The 16,646-nt window shown below is 43.1% G+C and overlaps 4 protein-coding genes across 8 annotated transcripts in view; 3 read left to right on the top strand and 1 right to left on the bottom strand.

Moving 5' to 3' along the window:
* LOC111071080 (homeotic protein ultrabithorax) overlaps positions 1 to 6,154 on the top strand; it is an 85,293-nt gene extending 79,139 nt beyond the window's left edge. For all 4 annotated transcript variants that reach the window (XM_022362199.2, XM_022362198.2, XM_022362197.2 and 1 more), the window contains one exon: positions 3,350 to 6,154. In XM_022362199.2, coding sequence (XP_022217891.1) covers positions 3,350 to 3,654 — 305 coding nt within the window. In that variant the 3' untranslated portion in view covers positions 3,655 to 6,154. The remainder of the gene's footprint in view (positions 1 to 3,349) is intronic.
* A 3,606-nt stretch (positions 6,155 to 9,760) lies between these two features.
* Positions 9,761 to 10,494, top strand: LOC121404262 (metaxin-1 homolog). 2 transcript variants are annotated; one of them, XR_005967852.1, is made up of 3 exons: positions 9,761 to 10,138; positions 10,221 to 10,371; positions 10,475 to 10,494. XR_005967852.1 is itself a non-coding variant. In XM_041593592.1 (2 exons), exons 1-2 carry the CDS (start codon positions 10,052 to 10,054, stop codon positions 10,323 to 10,325), a joined length of 192 nt encoding a protein of 63 aa, XP_041449526.1. In that variant the 5' UTR covers positions 9,761 to 10,051; the 3' UTR covers positions 10,326 to 10,371. The 2 variants fall into 2 exon arrangements, 1 of the variants encoding a protein (XP_041449526.1); XM_041593592.1 differs by lacking the exon at positions 10,475 to 10,494.
* Positions 10,495 to 10,724: 230 nt separating this feature from the next.
* LOC111071101 (modular serine protease) lies at positions 10,725 to 13,936 on the top strand. Its single transcript, XM_022362234.2, has 5 exons — positions 10,725 to 10,958; positions 11,765 to 12,068; positions 12,134 to 12,615; positions 12,684 to 13,212; positions 13,276 to 13,936. The coding sequence occupies exons 1-5, from the start codon at positions 10,889 to 10,891 to the stop codon at positions 13,778 to 13,780; spliced, it is 1,890 nt and encodes a 629-aa protein (XP_022217926.1). The 5' UTR covers positions 10,725 to 10,888; the 3' UTR covers positions 13,781 to 13,936.
* Positions 13,900 to 15,940, bottom strand: LOC111071102 (coiled-coil domain-containing protein 63). The gene is made up of 5 exons (XM_022362235.2): positions 15,472 to 15,940; positions 15,117 to 15,412; positions 14,544 to 15,052; positions 14,308 to 14,482; positions 13,900 to 14,255 (listed from the first exon to the last, which is right to left on the bottom strand). Exons 1-5 carry the CDS (start codon positions 15,694 to 15,696, stop codon positions 14,039 to 14,041), a joined length of 1,422 nt encoding a protein of 473 aa, XP_022217927.1. The 5' UTR covers positions 15,697 to 15,940; the 3' UTR covers positions 13,900 to 14,038.
* Positions 15,941 to 16,646: the final 706 nt, after the last annotated feature.

The raw sequence follows: 16,646 nt of genomic DNA, 5'->3' as shown, positions 1-16,646 counted from the left end.
CATCAAGATGGGTAGGGCTCCCATTTGCCCATTCGCTCCGCGAGAGGAATATCTGCTCGGAGATGGGGCTGTCCCGGGCAGGCGCGCGACGATGACAAAAACAAGAAATAAATTAGAGCAGGAGGAGGAGCAATGGGGCGGGAGAAACCGAAAAACGAAATCGAATTAAATATAAGTAGTCTTCCTCCCCACACAAACACACACAGCCGCACACACCACATACCACACATGCACACGCGTCGCTGCATCTGTGTCTGTGTCTGCATATGTATCTGTATCTGTATCTGTATCAGGGTATATAAATAGTTATAATAGAAGCATAGATCACACGTTGTGCCGCATGCAACATGGAGTCGCCGTCACCTGGAGATTTATTGCCGCTGGAAACGCTCTGAACAGGGGTGAGTCAGTCCGAGGGACACACACCCATGGCTGGAAAGAGAGGGCAGATACAGAGTGAGACGGAGAGATACATCTATCGCTTCGTTTCGTTTGGTTTCGTTTGGTTTCGTTTCGGTTCAAAGTTCGCTGCAAATGGGAGACACGTAAACTGTCAAAACTTTAAATCCCTCAGGAATTTAAGTTAAAAAATATAACACGTACTGAGGACTCGACACGGGCACAGCTGCTCGCCCAAACAGACGACTACGACAAAACCTTGAAAATGTATCTCCAGAATGGAGGAAGGAAGCATGCCCAGGGAGGCCCCAGCCCCACAGAAAACCAACTGGAAAAAAATAAATATTCTGGAAAAAGATTTCCACTTCTCTCTCTCTGCTGCTGCTGCGACTCCACCATCCACCATCCACCATCCAACCTCATTCCCATTCCCATTTCTCTCTCTCTCTCTCTGTCTGTCTCTTTCTGGCTCGTTTAAATTATCTACGAGAAATTTCGCGCCTTTCCATACAAAGTTTTATTGTGCCGCGCCCCCCGCTCGACCCGACCCCACACATACCAGCATTTAAATTATGTACTTAGAAATACACAAAAATTTTCCAAAAGTCTACAAAAGAAAATGGCACAGCACAGCACAGCAGGACGCAGATGAAGAAGAAGAAGAAGAGACGAGAGCCAAAGAAGCAAAATGAATTTCGCACTTTTTCGCATAATAAATTTGGAAACTTGGCCAGCGCGATGGAAAAAAATCCAAGCGGGAGAGGAAAAGCGAAGAAAAGTAGGGGCAAACCAAAGTTTCGTAAAAAGTTTATTTTTGCATATACAAGGCATGGCAGGGCAAGGGCAAGGGCCGCGGGGCGGCCATCTGAATACTCGGCCGCCGAGTGACAAATTCCATTTAAAATTGTCGAGCACAGCTCACGTACTCCACTGCCAGCAGTGGCAGCCTCTTCCCTGGCCGCTCCACAGTAAGATGAAACTTTTGCTGAAAACCTCCGCGTGATGGATACCCCAGGAGGAGTAGCGTAGCAACAGCAGCAGCAGCAGCAGTGGAGCGGGTGGGATTTAAGTTAATCAGCAAACAAAACAGGTTTAGTGCTAAATAAATTTATTTATGCATTCGCCGCTTTTCGACGCTATTTCTTTATTTTGTACTCTCGACAGGGATTGGACGAAATAAATCTAAAGTAACTGCTAAAATGTATCTAATATGGCTTAATCTTATCCACCTCTTATCACCATTTTAATGAATGAATAAATACAATGGATTATTCATTTTACACATGCACATTCGTACAACCAATATGCTGAGAAAGCTTACGTATGTTACTTGGCAAGTGATTCGGACTTGTCCCTGGCAGTTTTCTCGCACCTTAAATTGCTGCATCACATTATACATTTTCGTATCTACATCAATATGCACATAGATACTCGTACGGGCACATGGATACATATGTACATATATGGATATATATATATATATATGTAGATGATAATTTCTTTGTTGGATGCTGGCAATTTTATTTTCACATCATTTTTATTGTCTATAAAAAATTTTCGCCATTTATTTAACGTAAGTCTGTCGCACACTAACACACACACAAGTGCACTCGACGCACACACACATTCACATGCAAGTGTAATAATCGGGCTCGTGCGTGTGTGTGCGAGAGTGAAAGATAAATGCGTTTTCACTTTATGACTTTCGTGTCGGCATAAATTTGTTAATACCTTTAGGCCAAATTTATAACATAATAAATGCTCATAATATTTAACTTAACATTGCGCCCAGGCTCCGGCTCAGGCCCTGGGCCAGCACCAGCCCAGGCCCAGGCCCAGACTCGGAGAAAGAGACTCGGAATTCAAAATGCGAAAGTTAACATTGTCCGTCCGTCCGTCCTTTAGTCCGTGGCGAGGCGGAAGCGGAGAGTAAATTCTGATAAAATCAGACATGGTCTGGTTCTGCTTTTGCCTCTGATGCAGAGACAGAGACAGATACAGCCTATGGATGGATAGAAAGAAAGAGAGAGAGTGCGAGCGAGCGAGTGCCTTGCAACACACACGAAATTGAGTTATTGCACTGGAAGGCAAATTAAACTTCATAAATATTTAAAATCAGAGATTAAACACGGCAGCACCGACTGCATGTTGATGAGACTCAATCCCTGTCCCTGTCCGTGTCCCTGTCCGTATCCCTGTCTGTGTCCATGTCGGACCCAGGTTGCCAATTAAACGGGCATTATCTGGCATAACTGCAGTTTAAGTAGCCAACTCTTCCTATACCCCGTTGCGGAGTGCTCGCACGTTTCTCCTTTTCATTTTAATGTTGTAGCAATGACAGTCAGCAACAGCAGCAGCAGCAACAGCAGCAGCAACATCAGCCTGCCACAGCAGCAAACGATCAATTTAAAGTAACGATCTCGGCAAAGAAACAAAAACCACAAACCACAAGCCGCAAATGCAACTGGAAAATGGCAATACTCGTAAAAATGAAATGTATTTTTTGCAGTTGAGGTCTCTGCTGCTGGAGATCTCCTTTCCTTTCCCCTGGCTTGGCTGCAATTGCTGGATGTTACTGCCTACGTCCGTGCTGCTTGATGATCGTTTCAATTTAAGTTCGGGCTGCAAAAAAGGAGAATTTATATTTACGACATTAGGCCAAACAACAGCACAAATGTTGAGCAGCTTGTTGCAGTTTCTCAATTTTATTTGCCCGCCAAAATCTCGAAAACTGTTCAGGATCTCTTCTTAGATATATGAACACATATATGTACGAGTTTATATATATCGGTTTTCCGGCTTACTAATCAACGCACATCCCATGCGGACTTTTTTTGATGTACGCGAACAGAAATTTCGTAGATAAACTTTGTCAATGTTTAAATTATACAGATGTGTAGATGTATATTCACTTGTGAGCCTTACTAACATTCCCATCCATCTTCTCCAGGTACAAATGGTCTGCGAAGACGCGGCCGACAGACATACACCCGCTACCAGACGCTTGAGCTGGAGAAGGAGTTCCACACGAATCACTATCTGACCCGCAGACGGAGAATCGAGATGGCGCACGCCCTCTGCCTGACGGAGCGACAGATCAAGATCTGGTTCCAGAACAGGCGGATGAAGTTGAAAAAGGAAATACAGGCGATCAAGGAGCTGAACGAGCAGGAGAAGCAGGCGCAGGCGCAAAAGGCTGCGGCGGCAGCAGCCGCGGCGGCGGCCGTCCAGGGCGGGCACTTAGACCAGAATTAGGCGGAATTACAAAATACAAATACAAAGCAACTCTATATTGTAACAAAAGAACTATTTACTTAAATGAATAATATTTAAATATTTCGATGGTAATGTGCGAATACGAAACTAAACTAAAGGAAATATTTCAAGCGTTTGAGCAGCAACCGAAAATACGTAAAACAAAACTACAAACTAATTAAATAGAGTAAGTAAATAAAAGTAGTGGAAGAGCGCAACGCAGGCGGATTACAAACCTACTTAGAAGTAAAAATAAAAAATAAAAACTAAAAACTAAAAATTAAATTAAACGAGAACGAACACAAATTTAATTTAGTTTCAAACAAACAAGATTCGCGGACATTGGACATTGATTCGCGGCGTAAGATTATGTTTATGACAAATACGTCGAAGATCTTTCCAAATTCAAGACCCCTGCCCCGCCCACCCCTTTGTTGCTTACTGGTATGTTTAAATTATGTTTCGCAAAAATACTCAAAACAAACAACAAAAAAAAAAAACAAAAATCTATAAAATTACGAATAAAAATGTTGAAAGAAAGCAAAGTTCTGTTGATATGAATTTTTTGGTAACAACAAGTTTTAAACCAATTTAAAGATATGTAACAAAAGGAAACGAAAACAAAAACAAAAATGAATGGAAAGAAAAGAAAGGAAAAGAAACCTATTAAAATGTAACTTAAATATAAATAGAATTTGTTAGCAAAGTAAAATATTACGAGAGGGGAAACCGAAGAGCGAAGAGGAGCGTATTGGAGGATACGGATACTCGTACAATATTTGAATGTGTATAGTTTGTGCTTATGGAATAAAATTAATGCAATTTTAGTTAACTCTGTTTATTTTTAAACGAATTTGTTTAGTTCTCGCTTAGACGACTAAACTGAAGCTGTTTCTTTAAGTAATGTGTAGTGTTTTTAACTCTTAAATTAAATTAATTCCTAATTTTATTATTATGTTTAGTTTAATGACAAAGCGTTTATGAGATTATCCGACAGTAGCCCCGAGAAGGAGAACGACAAATCGTTTGCCCTGGCAAACGCAAATAAATTATTGGTTTTGAAAAAATCTAAAAAACAAAGAGAAAACGAATTCGAATTCGATTATTGTGTTATTATTATTATTATTGTTTTAGTTTTGCCCTTTTGTTTTTCTCGATTTGTTTCTCTCGTCTCTGCATAGAGCATAAAACCAGAGACCAGGGTGTTTGAAAAATATGAGTTCGCGGGCTCGTTTTGTTTTCCCGCTCGTATGCGAAATTGCTTTTGATCTCGTTGCGTTAATTGATCGTAAGTTGTATGCTATAGAGAGATACGATACCCATACCCACACCCATACCGATAAGGATAACGATACCGAGATTCTTACCAATATATAGTTTAGTGGATCCAACGAGCTGTGCTCGAACCAAGCCACAAGATACATCTCCCACGGCGTGTATCGAGTCTTCGTCTTTCAGTTCAGTTTGGGTAACTTATCCCCAACTTATCCCCCTTATTGCGGGTTATCTCCGAAAGAAAACCTACACAAGATGTATACGTAATTAGAGCCTAAGATTCGAAAATAGATATACACATATGCAGATCTTGATATATACACATATACATATATATATTTATGTATTTACGTGGAAATCGAGTATAAATGGACAAACAATAAGAGAGAAAATATCTGCGAAACGGAAACAGATGCAAATACGTAACTATGAATTAAGTTAAATGTTATAGATTTTAAATGCAAAGGCGGCGGCAGCGGCAGCGGCAGAGGCAAACGCCAACGCCAACGCAGATGCAACCGAAATACGTTGATGTATACATACACTGAAAAAAAAACAAAACAAAACAAAACAAAAAAAAAAAAGATGAGCAGCGTGGATCGAGAGGGTATTCCATTCCCCGCCACCGCAAACCCAAGAATAGACGCTAAAATACAATATTTACAGATTTAAATGTGGATTATCGTAGCAACAGATATACGTAAATAGTAACAGTAACTAAAAGGAGACTCGCAGATGTCTTGAATATACATACATACATACCTACATATGTACGTAATCGTATGTAGTACTACCCATACCCCCCTTACCAACTACCTAAGAATGTAATAATACCACGTACTAGACGTACGTACGTAATTTCTAGTGGCTTTTACTTTAATCTCCGACCCGCAGACAGACGGAGGCCGAAAAGTTAGTTGAGACACTTTGTCTCCTTAATATGTATTTCCATCAGACCTACCTACAACTTCTTTGCAGTTACATTTTCTACTTGAACTCTTCCCCCTCATGCGGGGGGTCCTTGATCTCCGATCGCTCGGACCCCGCCAACTCCGTTTATACTTAACCTACTCGTATGTAACTCTAATTTAAAGCCATTCTATGCTAGCTCTGTAAGTTGTAAATTATCAATATAAACTATACGTATAAAAGAACAAACACAAAACAAAACAGCAACCAGTGAGAATGTGGAAATGAACAAATAAATTAAACAAAACGATTTAAACTATTTTTGATTCAATGTTTGGCTTTCCTTAGCTGGAAATGGCAAGAAGGATCAGAATCCTGATGATGGGCGGGCATAAGCTGTCTGAATATACATATATAGCGGAGATAAATTCGTAGGAAGCCCGCGATTTCATACCTGTCGTTGCTTTGGCTGTACACACTTTTGCTTCTGAAGCGGGATGATCTCGTCGGGATTTGCATGGAGTAGGAACTAGAGCTGGCTGCTGCCCTTTCGTTCAGCATATTTGCTTTTTGCTTTTAAACCTTTGCTCTCCTGCGGGTTAAAGTTTAAAAATTCATAAGCCAAGCAGCAGCGTAGAGTGGGGCGACTTCATGTTGTTAATCAAATGCATCGCATAGACTTGGCGGATCATTTATATCATTTTTATCTCTCTACGTCAATGTGCATTGACGACGACTCCCTCGTCACTAATTTCGTTGCATCTTCGTGAGTTCTACGCTTGGGATAAGTTAGGAGGAGCCATAAAATTGATGGAAAGCCTTAAAATGTGTGTTACTTGGATGGTGAATCTATCTAGTTGCAAAGCTTGCTTAAGTTAGTGTAGAAAAAAGCTAAACAACAGATTCCTAATTTTATTTCTGCGCCATCTTTTTAATTTTTTTAATAATTTCCAATTGTGGGGCTATAACTGTTATCGTAATATACATATATAATAAAACATATTAAAGTAGTAAAAGTTCTCGAAGCTCAACAAAAATAGTACTTATTGTATATCTCATCCAAATTTAGTCCTCAAATGTAGTCTCCTTTATTAACGAATTCAAACCAAATCCGGAAATAAGCAAACATATAAACGTTACAATATATTTTTTTAATTTTCACGGAATGCGAAAGGTTGCGCAACAAGTTTTACCAAATGTTGCGCAGTATGTTTTAGCAGCATGCTGCAGGAAACTTAACGAATGTTGCGAAGCGCCACTGTGAAAATCTATGTGATGGTAAGTTACCATAGTAACGGTATTTCTTTAATAGGATTATAAATCACCTACCCTAGCCGACATAAACAATTAAATATTATACGACAAGCGACAGCTCTCAAGGCGTTCTCTGTAGCAAGTATAAATACTTAAGAATTCAAATTAGAAACATTTGAAAAGTTTGAATTTGAATTTTGAATTTAACGACCATTGAGGCGCGGCGCCATTCACAGCGGTTTCCATTCATATTTTAAAATTGTATTTTAAGTTAACATGTTACGCTGTTATTATGTTATGTTAAGTTAACAGGTTATATGTTAATGTAATGTTAGCCAGCGAAAATGTCATAAAAAAGGGTCACACTCAGCGGATGCGATTTAGCGCACAAAAATACCGAAAAGCGAAGAAGAAGACCGTTCTGCCAGCGCGCGCCAGCCCAATTCGGTCATCAGATTAGAGCTGGAAAAACATCGATGTTTGCCACCATCGAATTTTTCGATGTTTTAGGACGAAGACATCGATTATAATCGATTATCGACATAAAAAATACAAAAATTTGTTTGCGGCTTAAACTTTTAATTGAGATCTGATAGGAAGCTGTTTTCCAAAATCCAAATGTTTGTTAATGGAATAATAGGATACATATTCAAGCTTCAAAAGATATGAGCAATATGGTTTTACGGTGGTTTGTTTGTTCTTGGCTGAGGCTAACCTACACGTACCTCTTGATTTCAAGTATTCTTGTAAAAAAAAGGATATTTTCCATGGTCAAAAAAGTGGGCAAAACAGTCTTTACAGTATTTAGCGCTTAGCCAATCTTAAAATTTGTTTCATTTTCTGATGATCAGATTCTGCCTCGAACTGGAGGGAAGATCTCCTGTCAGTGGCCGAGGAATCGGCCGCGGAACCTTGTTCCGGATATCCTCGGATATACTATACGCTGGGCCGCAACGAATGGGGCGTCATCTTGTGCTCCTCGTCCAGGCCGTACTTGAAGAAGTGCCTCACACAAAACACCAACTGCCCGTCTCTGGGCGGTACTCGACGAAGTTTCGTATCGTTCTCGTCGCAGTCACGACGCAGCTTTCCCTCCCAATTAATTTCGATCAGACGCTGCGCATCCTTCACAGCCACAGGCTGGGTCTGGGTCTTGTCCACGGGCCATACCTGCTCGAGGGTGACTTGTGCCTCACGATTCAGGCCTGGTTGATAGTCAGCCTCTTCTCACCGTCCGGATAAATGATGATCTCCTTGTTACGGAAGTAAACTGCAGTGAGAGAGAATAGTTCCTAGCGGATGCTGCTTGCATGGCTCCTCCCCAATCACTACCAATCTCGTCCAGATTCAGACCAGCCACGCCCATTTCCTTGGCAAAGAACACAGTGCCACAGCCCTAGCGTCCAATGGTGAAATTGGGCACCACACAGGACCCATCCTCGGCCAGGTAGGACTTGAGATCATCCAACGAGGGTATCGTGTAGGTGTAGTAGCCCTTATTTTTTAACAGCGCATGGCCCGCATTTCCACTGTTTAGGAGGATGCCGTACACGTTTATAGCCGTCGGCACTGTGCCGTACACAGTTTGATGCGGCGGCCTGTTGCGAAATGTGGTCGGCCTCACCCGAATCTCCACTCGACGTCACATCGAAATCGTCGTCGCTACTTACATTCTTGAATACGGTGACTGGCACCGGAGCGTAATCATTTTGCGGTCGTCCACAGACGCACACACACACGTAACTATGCTCATATGTCGGGCTGTTGCTCCATTTAACTACAGGTTAGGTTACTACTGTTACTAGATAGTTACTAAGTTAACGTTACTTTACGTAGTTGCTGTACGTAGTTAGTTTCAGCATTTAAGCTAGCTTAAGCGCTTTGGCGCGCCGCTTCCACACACACACAAACACACATATCATAACGGATCTTTCACTAGGGCTGGATCGTTGCCGAAACGATAGTATCGATATAAATTTTTAAATTAGATTTATTTAAATTGCAATTGAGATGGATCTCACGAGATGAGATAGTCATGACTAAAGTTATAGAAGTCCTTCTATAACTACAGCTCCTGATAAGGATTGGTAAGGACCTAAACTGGACCTAGACGTACAAAAATCGATAGTGTTGTGTTCGTATCGATAGCAAAGCTAGGGCTGCACAAACCGTGCACGGACAAATACACAAACCCCCCGCCCCGTTTGTCCCATGTTTTACCTCTTCATATCATTTAAACAAGTGGAATTTAACGCATAGCAGATGTGAAAATCGGCTATGTCAATTTGGTATCGTGTCTCACATATTTTCGAAATGAAAAGTTTGTAATAATATTAGACGAGTATCATATAATTAATATATGTATTTATTTTTGCAGACTTTTCTACCCGTACCGAAATGGAAGGTACTTGTAATAGCTGCATTCAACTTGCAGGGCACTATTTATACATTCGTGCGGTAAGTTTGCCTCTGGTCTACTCTGGTAATACATCAATAGTCATCTATTTTTGTCCTTTTGACAGGTGCCAGTTACACAGGAGTCCTGCGTAGGTGCGAGGAAAATCAACTCGGCTCTAGACCTTGTAGTAAAACAAGTAATAAAAAAGGAATATTCAAACCACCTCGTGCCAATAGTGTCCGACCACTGTCCTGTAAACTTGGCTGGCATGTCCGAAGCCTCCAAAGCGTTACCGATTCGGCATTTCATCGGATCCCTTAAAACTCTATGCAGTGCACAGCAGGAGATTGGAGCTTCTGAAGGACCCAATATATTATATAGCCCGTGTGGTTGGGCTTATGCTTATGTAACCACTCCAAAAGCATACAGCAATAACGCGTAATAAACACAACAAATTGTGTTCAATTTTTTTCCAACTTTTCAATTTATATAAAACTGCATGCAGAGTACAGTTAGAAATTCATAGAATACCAAAAGTGCCAGCCAGTGACCAGAACACCGATGGATATGCAGCTAGGCGCCATGCTGCACGTGTACAAGGGGGAGTGGCGTCTGCCGACCATTGACTTTGAATGTTTACGTGCACTGGTAGGTTCAGTTGCATCATTTCACACACAGCACGCGTATTATCTATCGAGATCAATGAATCAAACTCTTACCATTTCTGTAGCAGTGTCTTCTGCGATTCACCCGCTGTCCAATGGACGTGGAAACGAATGCGAATCCCCTTCACTCTGGAGCTGGAAAGTTGCCCTATCTGCAGATTGGCAAATGACAAATTCGTGGGCTACGGTAAAATAAAGCGCGTGCTGGATATTGAGGTGAGTGCACACAGAACGGAGTACGATATTGCCTACTCATTGACAAAAAATTCTTCGGCGAATATTATGAACTGATCCAGGTTTCGACTTTCACTTTCTTCAGGGCGAAATTTAATGCAAATCCTCTTGCCACTCAATTACGTTCGGGGTGCAGCAGATTCGACTTTGGGAACATCGAACTGCTAAAATATAAAATGGGACTGGAACTAAAGCTTGGACTTTTAATGTGCCCGCAACTGTTGTATTAAATTCAATCGAGCTGCTCTCACACCTAAATCAATTCCAATCTGACGCTCTTTAAGCTTCGAGATTATTGTACGAGTATCAATCGCACAATCGCACGCTAAAGCGTGTGTTGAGTCAGTTCGATTTTTGAGCTCGGTCGGATCCGTTCAATGTTCGTTAACGCGTGCTGTCCGATGGAATTCATATCAACACGCATTTAACACAAACAATACATACATTTAGGGGAGTAGTGATTGTTGTGCACATAGAAATCATCTACAAAGCGGAAAGAATGCAGCTTAAATCGATTTTATCGAATTTATTGTGTTTATGGGCGGTGGTGACGTTGGGGCCCAGAGCAAGTGAGTAAAGTTCGAAATGATAATAGGAACCAGACGAAAATAAACATATACTATGTGCCGAGTATGCACCATGTATGCTGCTTATACCTACAAGTACGAGTATAGTACACAATGCACACTCACAACCTCTCTGAGAACGTTCTCTCTGAGAACGTCTTCCAGCATGTTGGACGATGCTAAAACAAGATTTGAGCCGGTTCCTCTTGAGATCTCTCGCTCTCTCTCTCTCTCTCCCTGCTTGTATTATTCCTCCGGTCTATCTGAAACGTATAATTGAAAGTGATAGGAATATTCATATGAACAAGAAGCAATGGTAAATTACGTAAAACAATTGAAACTTTGTATGTATTTATGTTGTTATCAGTACGAAGTATCCGGCGGAGCTTCCCATAATTTTCGCGAAACTGTTCTGCGCTTTCAATTTTGTTGTATCTTCAAAATTGTGGGTGAGATGGGCAGATAGGTATATATGTACTTAAAAATATACATATATGTACAGACTTTATGGGGTAGCATACGCTTCCTCTTTTACTACTACCCAAATGTAATATACCACTTTACTTTTGAGTGCTACGTAGATATGTATGTATGTATATTCAAACACTTTAAATATGCAATGTTTTTTATTTTCGAACGTATGTATGTATATATCCATATATACGTTTATATCCAATGCAAAACAAAGTTTAATCAGAAACAGTTTCTATTATCCAAGAGTATCTAATGGTCCAAATAATTCATAATACTTGTAAATCGGAACTTTATTGCAATTTAATACCTTCTTTTGCATATGTATCTCCATATAGTAAACGCCGAATGTTCGACTTCCCAGTTTGAGTGCGACAATGGCAGCTGCATATCGCAATTCGACGTCTGCAACGGCGTGAAGAACTGCCCAGACGGATCGGACGAGACACCGCTGATGTGTATCTCCCAGCGACAGCACTGTTCGAAGCCCTACTTCCAATGTAGCTACGGGGCGTGCGTCATAGGCACAGCAGGATGCAACGGAGACAACGATTGCGCGGATGGCTCGGATGAAACGCTGCTGCGATGTGGCAACGAAGACGATTTGCGACAGTTCGACCGCCGTTTGCAGGGAAATTGTCAGTGAGTAGAAGACTTATCTGCGGCCTTAATGGGGAGTTTCACTTGCCAGTTGCCCAATCTTGCAGAGACGACGAGATCAAGTGCCCATCTGGCATTTGCCTGGACAAGAGCAGGTCTCTCTGCGACGGCAAGGACGACTGTGGAGACGGCACCGGGTTCGATGAGTCGGTGGAATTGTGCGGGCACGTAGAGTGTCCGGGCTACTCCTTCAAGTGCGGCACTGGCGGCTGCATTTCCGGAGCACTAAGCTGCAATGGAGAGAACGATTGCTTCGATGGATCGGACGAGGCCCCTCTGCTGTGCAATACCACCAAGAAGGTGACGTCGCCTACTTCTGGCACCATACCGTTGGAGCAGCTAGGCTGCCCCTTGCCGCTGGGAGACGAACGCCCCATTCTGAAGGACCACCATGGTCGTGTTCTGCCCCCGCCGATCACCAGGGCCACGGTCTACTTCTCCTGCCATCCTGGCTTCATATTGGTGGGCGACGAGTCCAGTCACTGCGCCAACAGAAAGTGGAGTTCCGAGACAGAGCCGAAGTGCGTGAGTGAGTAGCCCCAGATCCCCGTCCTGCCGAGTTCAACTCTTGAGCGCCTTCTCCGCTTTCCCCTGCAGAATACTGCGACTCCAAGGGCGAGTTCGATGGGTACTCCACCAAGGCCATATGCACTTCCGCTGGACAGAACATCGACTGCAGTCAGCGCTATCATCCGCCCGGCACTGAGGTGAAGTTTGTGTGTGCCACCGGCTTTCAGACGCTCAGCACCACCCTCCCGGATATGAAGTGTATGAAGGGGGGGTACTGGAACCGGCAGCGGCAACGCTGCGACCAGGAGTGTGGCCAGATAGCCACGCCCACCAAGAGCTTCTCGGCCAACGGGTACACCATCAACAACACGGTGGTCCCGTGGCATGTGGGCCTCTACGTCTGGCACAATGAGAAGAACTACAACTTCAAGTGTGGCGGCTCGCTGCTCACCCCGGACCTCATTATCACCGCTGCCCATTGCGTGTACGATGAAGCGGCACGAGGAGCCTACAGTTTTGACACGTTCCGCGTGATAGCGGCCAAGTTTTATCGGAACTATAACAAAACTACTAGCGACGACCGCTGGCAGAACGTGCGGGACATTATCATAGCACCGTACGTATGGTGCAGATAAGCTCTCGCAGATGTTACCTCACCTTGCCACATTGTTTATTGCAGTGGCTACAAGGGCAGGACGGACAACTACTACAACGATCTGGCCCTGCTAGTTCTGGCTGAGCCCTTCGAGCTCAGCAACGTCATTCGGCCCATCTGCGTACATTTCTCGAAATTTGCCGAGAGGGAGACTATCAACAACGAAGTGCAGGGAAAATTCGCTGGCTGGAGCATCGAGGACAAGCGCGAGCTGCAGTTTGTGCCGGCAGTGTCAAAGATGAACTCCGTGTGCCTGCAAAATCTCCGCGACATTCATCCGGACAAGTTTTGCATCTTCACGCAGGGAAAGTCGCTGGCGTGCCAGGGCGACAGTGGCGGCGGATTCACCGCCGTCCGCCAGTCCAACGCATTCTCCCGTGACACCTCTCGCCATTTCCTGTACGGCGTCATCAGCAACGCACCCAATGCAGACCAGTGCGCCCACAGTCTGACGTTACTGACCAACATCCAGTACTTTGAGGAAATAATCACCACAGCGATCAAAACTAGCATAAATACCAGATCCTGAGCGCAGAGTTCTCGGCTGTGACCAGGCTAGACTAGGGCATATCCATTCCAGGATATTTATATACCTACGATTATTTTGCTTAAGCCTAAAGTAAAACTAGTCCCAAAAGAAAATGAACACTTGCACAATTATTCCACGAATAGACAATTGGAATTAATAATTTAAATAGTGTATAAATGTTGTTGATATTCTGAAAATGATCGATCCCTTAAGTGCACTCAACCTTAGCAACGATTGTTATTGATTGATGAGATGTATCTAGTTCTTGGTTTTAGCTGATTCTCGGATGTTGAACTTGGGCACACGATCCTTCCTGGCCAATATCTTGTTGGAGTTGTCCTCTATATTAATGGTGCTGATAATCAGATTGACACGTCGCTCTATAACGCCAATGAACAGCTTCACATTGTGGACTGTTAGGAAGGTCTTGGTGCTGAGCACGTTGAGGATGGGGGCGTCGTCGCAGGCCAATTGTCTGGGAATGGTTTCCACTCAGTTACAGATCTGGAGTAGTCCTAAAGTCTCACCTGAATATATCCTCGATCCCCTTAAGCAGCTGCTCCAGTCTGATGCTCAGGGTTTGCTTCTTTTCGCTGGTCTCCTTTGCCAGTTGTTCAATGCGATCCTGCTCTGCATTTAAATAGTCCAACGCCTCGGTCTTCAGCTTCAATTCCTTCTCGGTCTGTTCCGATTTTTGTCGTTCTAGGGTAAGTGTCTAAGGTCAAGTGTCTGCATATATTTTCCCAAATAACGTATGACCCACCTATTTCGTCGGTTAATTCTTGCGTGGAATCGTTCAACACCTCCACCTCGTGACTTAGCTCATTCACGTAATTGAAGAGAGCGAAGTTCTCATCCTCTTGGCGCTTAAACTGAGCCACCAAGCGGTCTGCATCGTCTTCGCCATACAACTGCTTGATCTTCTCAATTATCTCCTTGTATTCGAAAAGTTGTCGCTCATAGTTCTGCTTTTGATTCTGCTTCTTGTCCAACTCTCGCTGCTCCAACTCCGGATTGAGTCGCTTTTGTCCCTTGATGTCGAAAAACTTCTGCAACTTGGCATCATGCTCTAGACGCCTCTGCATCTCCCGCATCTCTTGGATGTGCATAACCTTGTCGTTCTCATTGCGGTCCTTTAGAAGGGAAAGCTTTCCGCAAAGTTCTTCGCGCTGATCGAAGGCCAGCGTGGATTGGTCAATTAAGTCCATTATGAATTTCTTACCCTCATTGAACTGAGTGACCATCGCTTGCCACATGTCGTTGAAATTCGCCCTGCAGCAATAGACACAAGTTAAAGGCTCTGTGAGGATATTCCTATTCCTCCCGCGGGTCTTACCGATCCTGCAGCATATGGTTAATGGCATCTCGCATTTTGCTGTTCTCTGTAAGAACATCGCTGCACTTCTTGTTGACCACATCCAGACGGTTCTCCAGCTTGACGACGCTCTTTTGGACCTTGCAAATTGTGTCCTTGTAGCAATTGTCGGGCACCTCGTTGCGACGAAGGCTGTCGATTTCCTTTTCCATTTTCCGAATGTGACCCTCTAGCTCCCACAGATTGGTTCGCTCGTTCTGAAGCACCCTCTGCAGGTCCGTCTGCTGTCTCTGCAGTGTTCCCAGATGCCGTTCCTTCTGCAATTAGAGTACTGCTTGGTAAATTATCGCTCCCCATCGATTCGACTACCACCCACATTTGTGTTCCTCCGAGCGTGAGTTCCTCCCTCCAACGTCTTGATCTCCTCCTTCAGCTTCTGGTGCTCCGCCTGGAGAACGTTTATCATATGGTTCTGCTTCTTCAGTCGCTTGGCCTTCTCCTCCAGCAGGCCGCGAAGATCGAGCTGAAGCGATCGATGTTGTCGCTGCAGCCTCAGCAACTCTGCTGTGGCCAATTGGTCAAGTTCGCTGTGGTCAGCCATATTGGTCGGATGCACAAAGTACGAGTATTCAAACGACCTATCCTTGATAATCGTAAACTTTTGTATCTATTGATTTTAATTGTAAACAGCCCTGCTGCAGTATTGTCGCTTAGTTACGGCTCATAGTTGGCGCCATTCCCTTCCACATATTAATATTTCAATATTCGAATGTACGTTTATTTTTATTTTTACGTGTACTGACATGTTAAAGTTGAATTTGTTTGCAGTTAAATATTAGCTTAAGAACGAGAAGGAACGCTGTGAGTCGCTGCTGTGACTCTACTTATGAGCTATGAGCTATATGTACATATGTGGAATTTTAAAATAGTTTACATTTTTTTGCTACAGCTGTCATTTACATCTACAATGTATATTATACATCTAAAATGTATATTCTACTTCTAAAATGTAGATTATACTTGTACAATGCACAGGGCATAGGGGCGGGGTAGGCAATTGAAACCTAATATCTTAAAAGTTGTGGATTCTCCACATATTCTCTAGTTGTGGAGCTTTAGAAGCGAATATTTTAAAATAACCTCGTAACACTGTGATGACAGGAGTAATATCACGGATACAAGACAAGGTCTCTGATATAACGAGGTCGAATTTAAGTTCTGTGAGCAGTTGACGTTGGGAACCATAGAGGCACCACTACCCTGTCCCCTCAAAGTGCTAGATGTTGATTTGGCCAGCATGAATGAGCTGATTTATTCAGAGAATGTGGACATTGCCCTGTGTTTGTACAGCTTTCTGCAGAATGGCACGAATGTCTGGAGAAACTGTCCGATAAACGCCTTGGGGTACAACGAAAAAACAATGAAACTATCAATGAAATAATGAAACGCAGTTATCGGTATCAATGAAAGAACAATGAAACTATCAATGAAATAATGAAACGCAGTTATCGGTATCAATGAAATAATGAAACGCAGTTATCGGTATCAATG

Source organism: Drosophila obscura, unplaced genomic scaffold (genome assembly GCF_018151105.1).
Source record: "Drosophila obscura isolate BZ-5 IFL unplaced genomic scaffold, ASM1815110v1 contig_192, whole genome shotgun sequence".
NCBI lineage: Eukaryota > Metazoa > Arthropoda > Insecta > Diptera > Drosophilidae > Drosophila > Drosophila obscura.
This window is presented reverse-complemented; position numbering and strand designations above follow the sequence as displayed.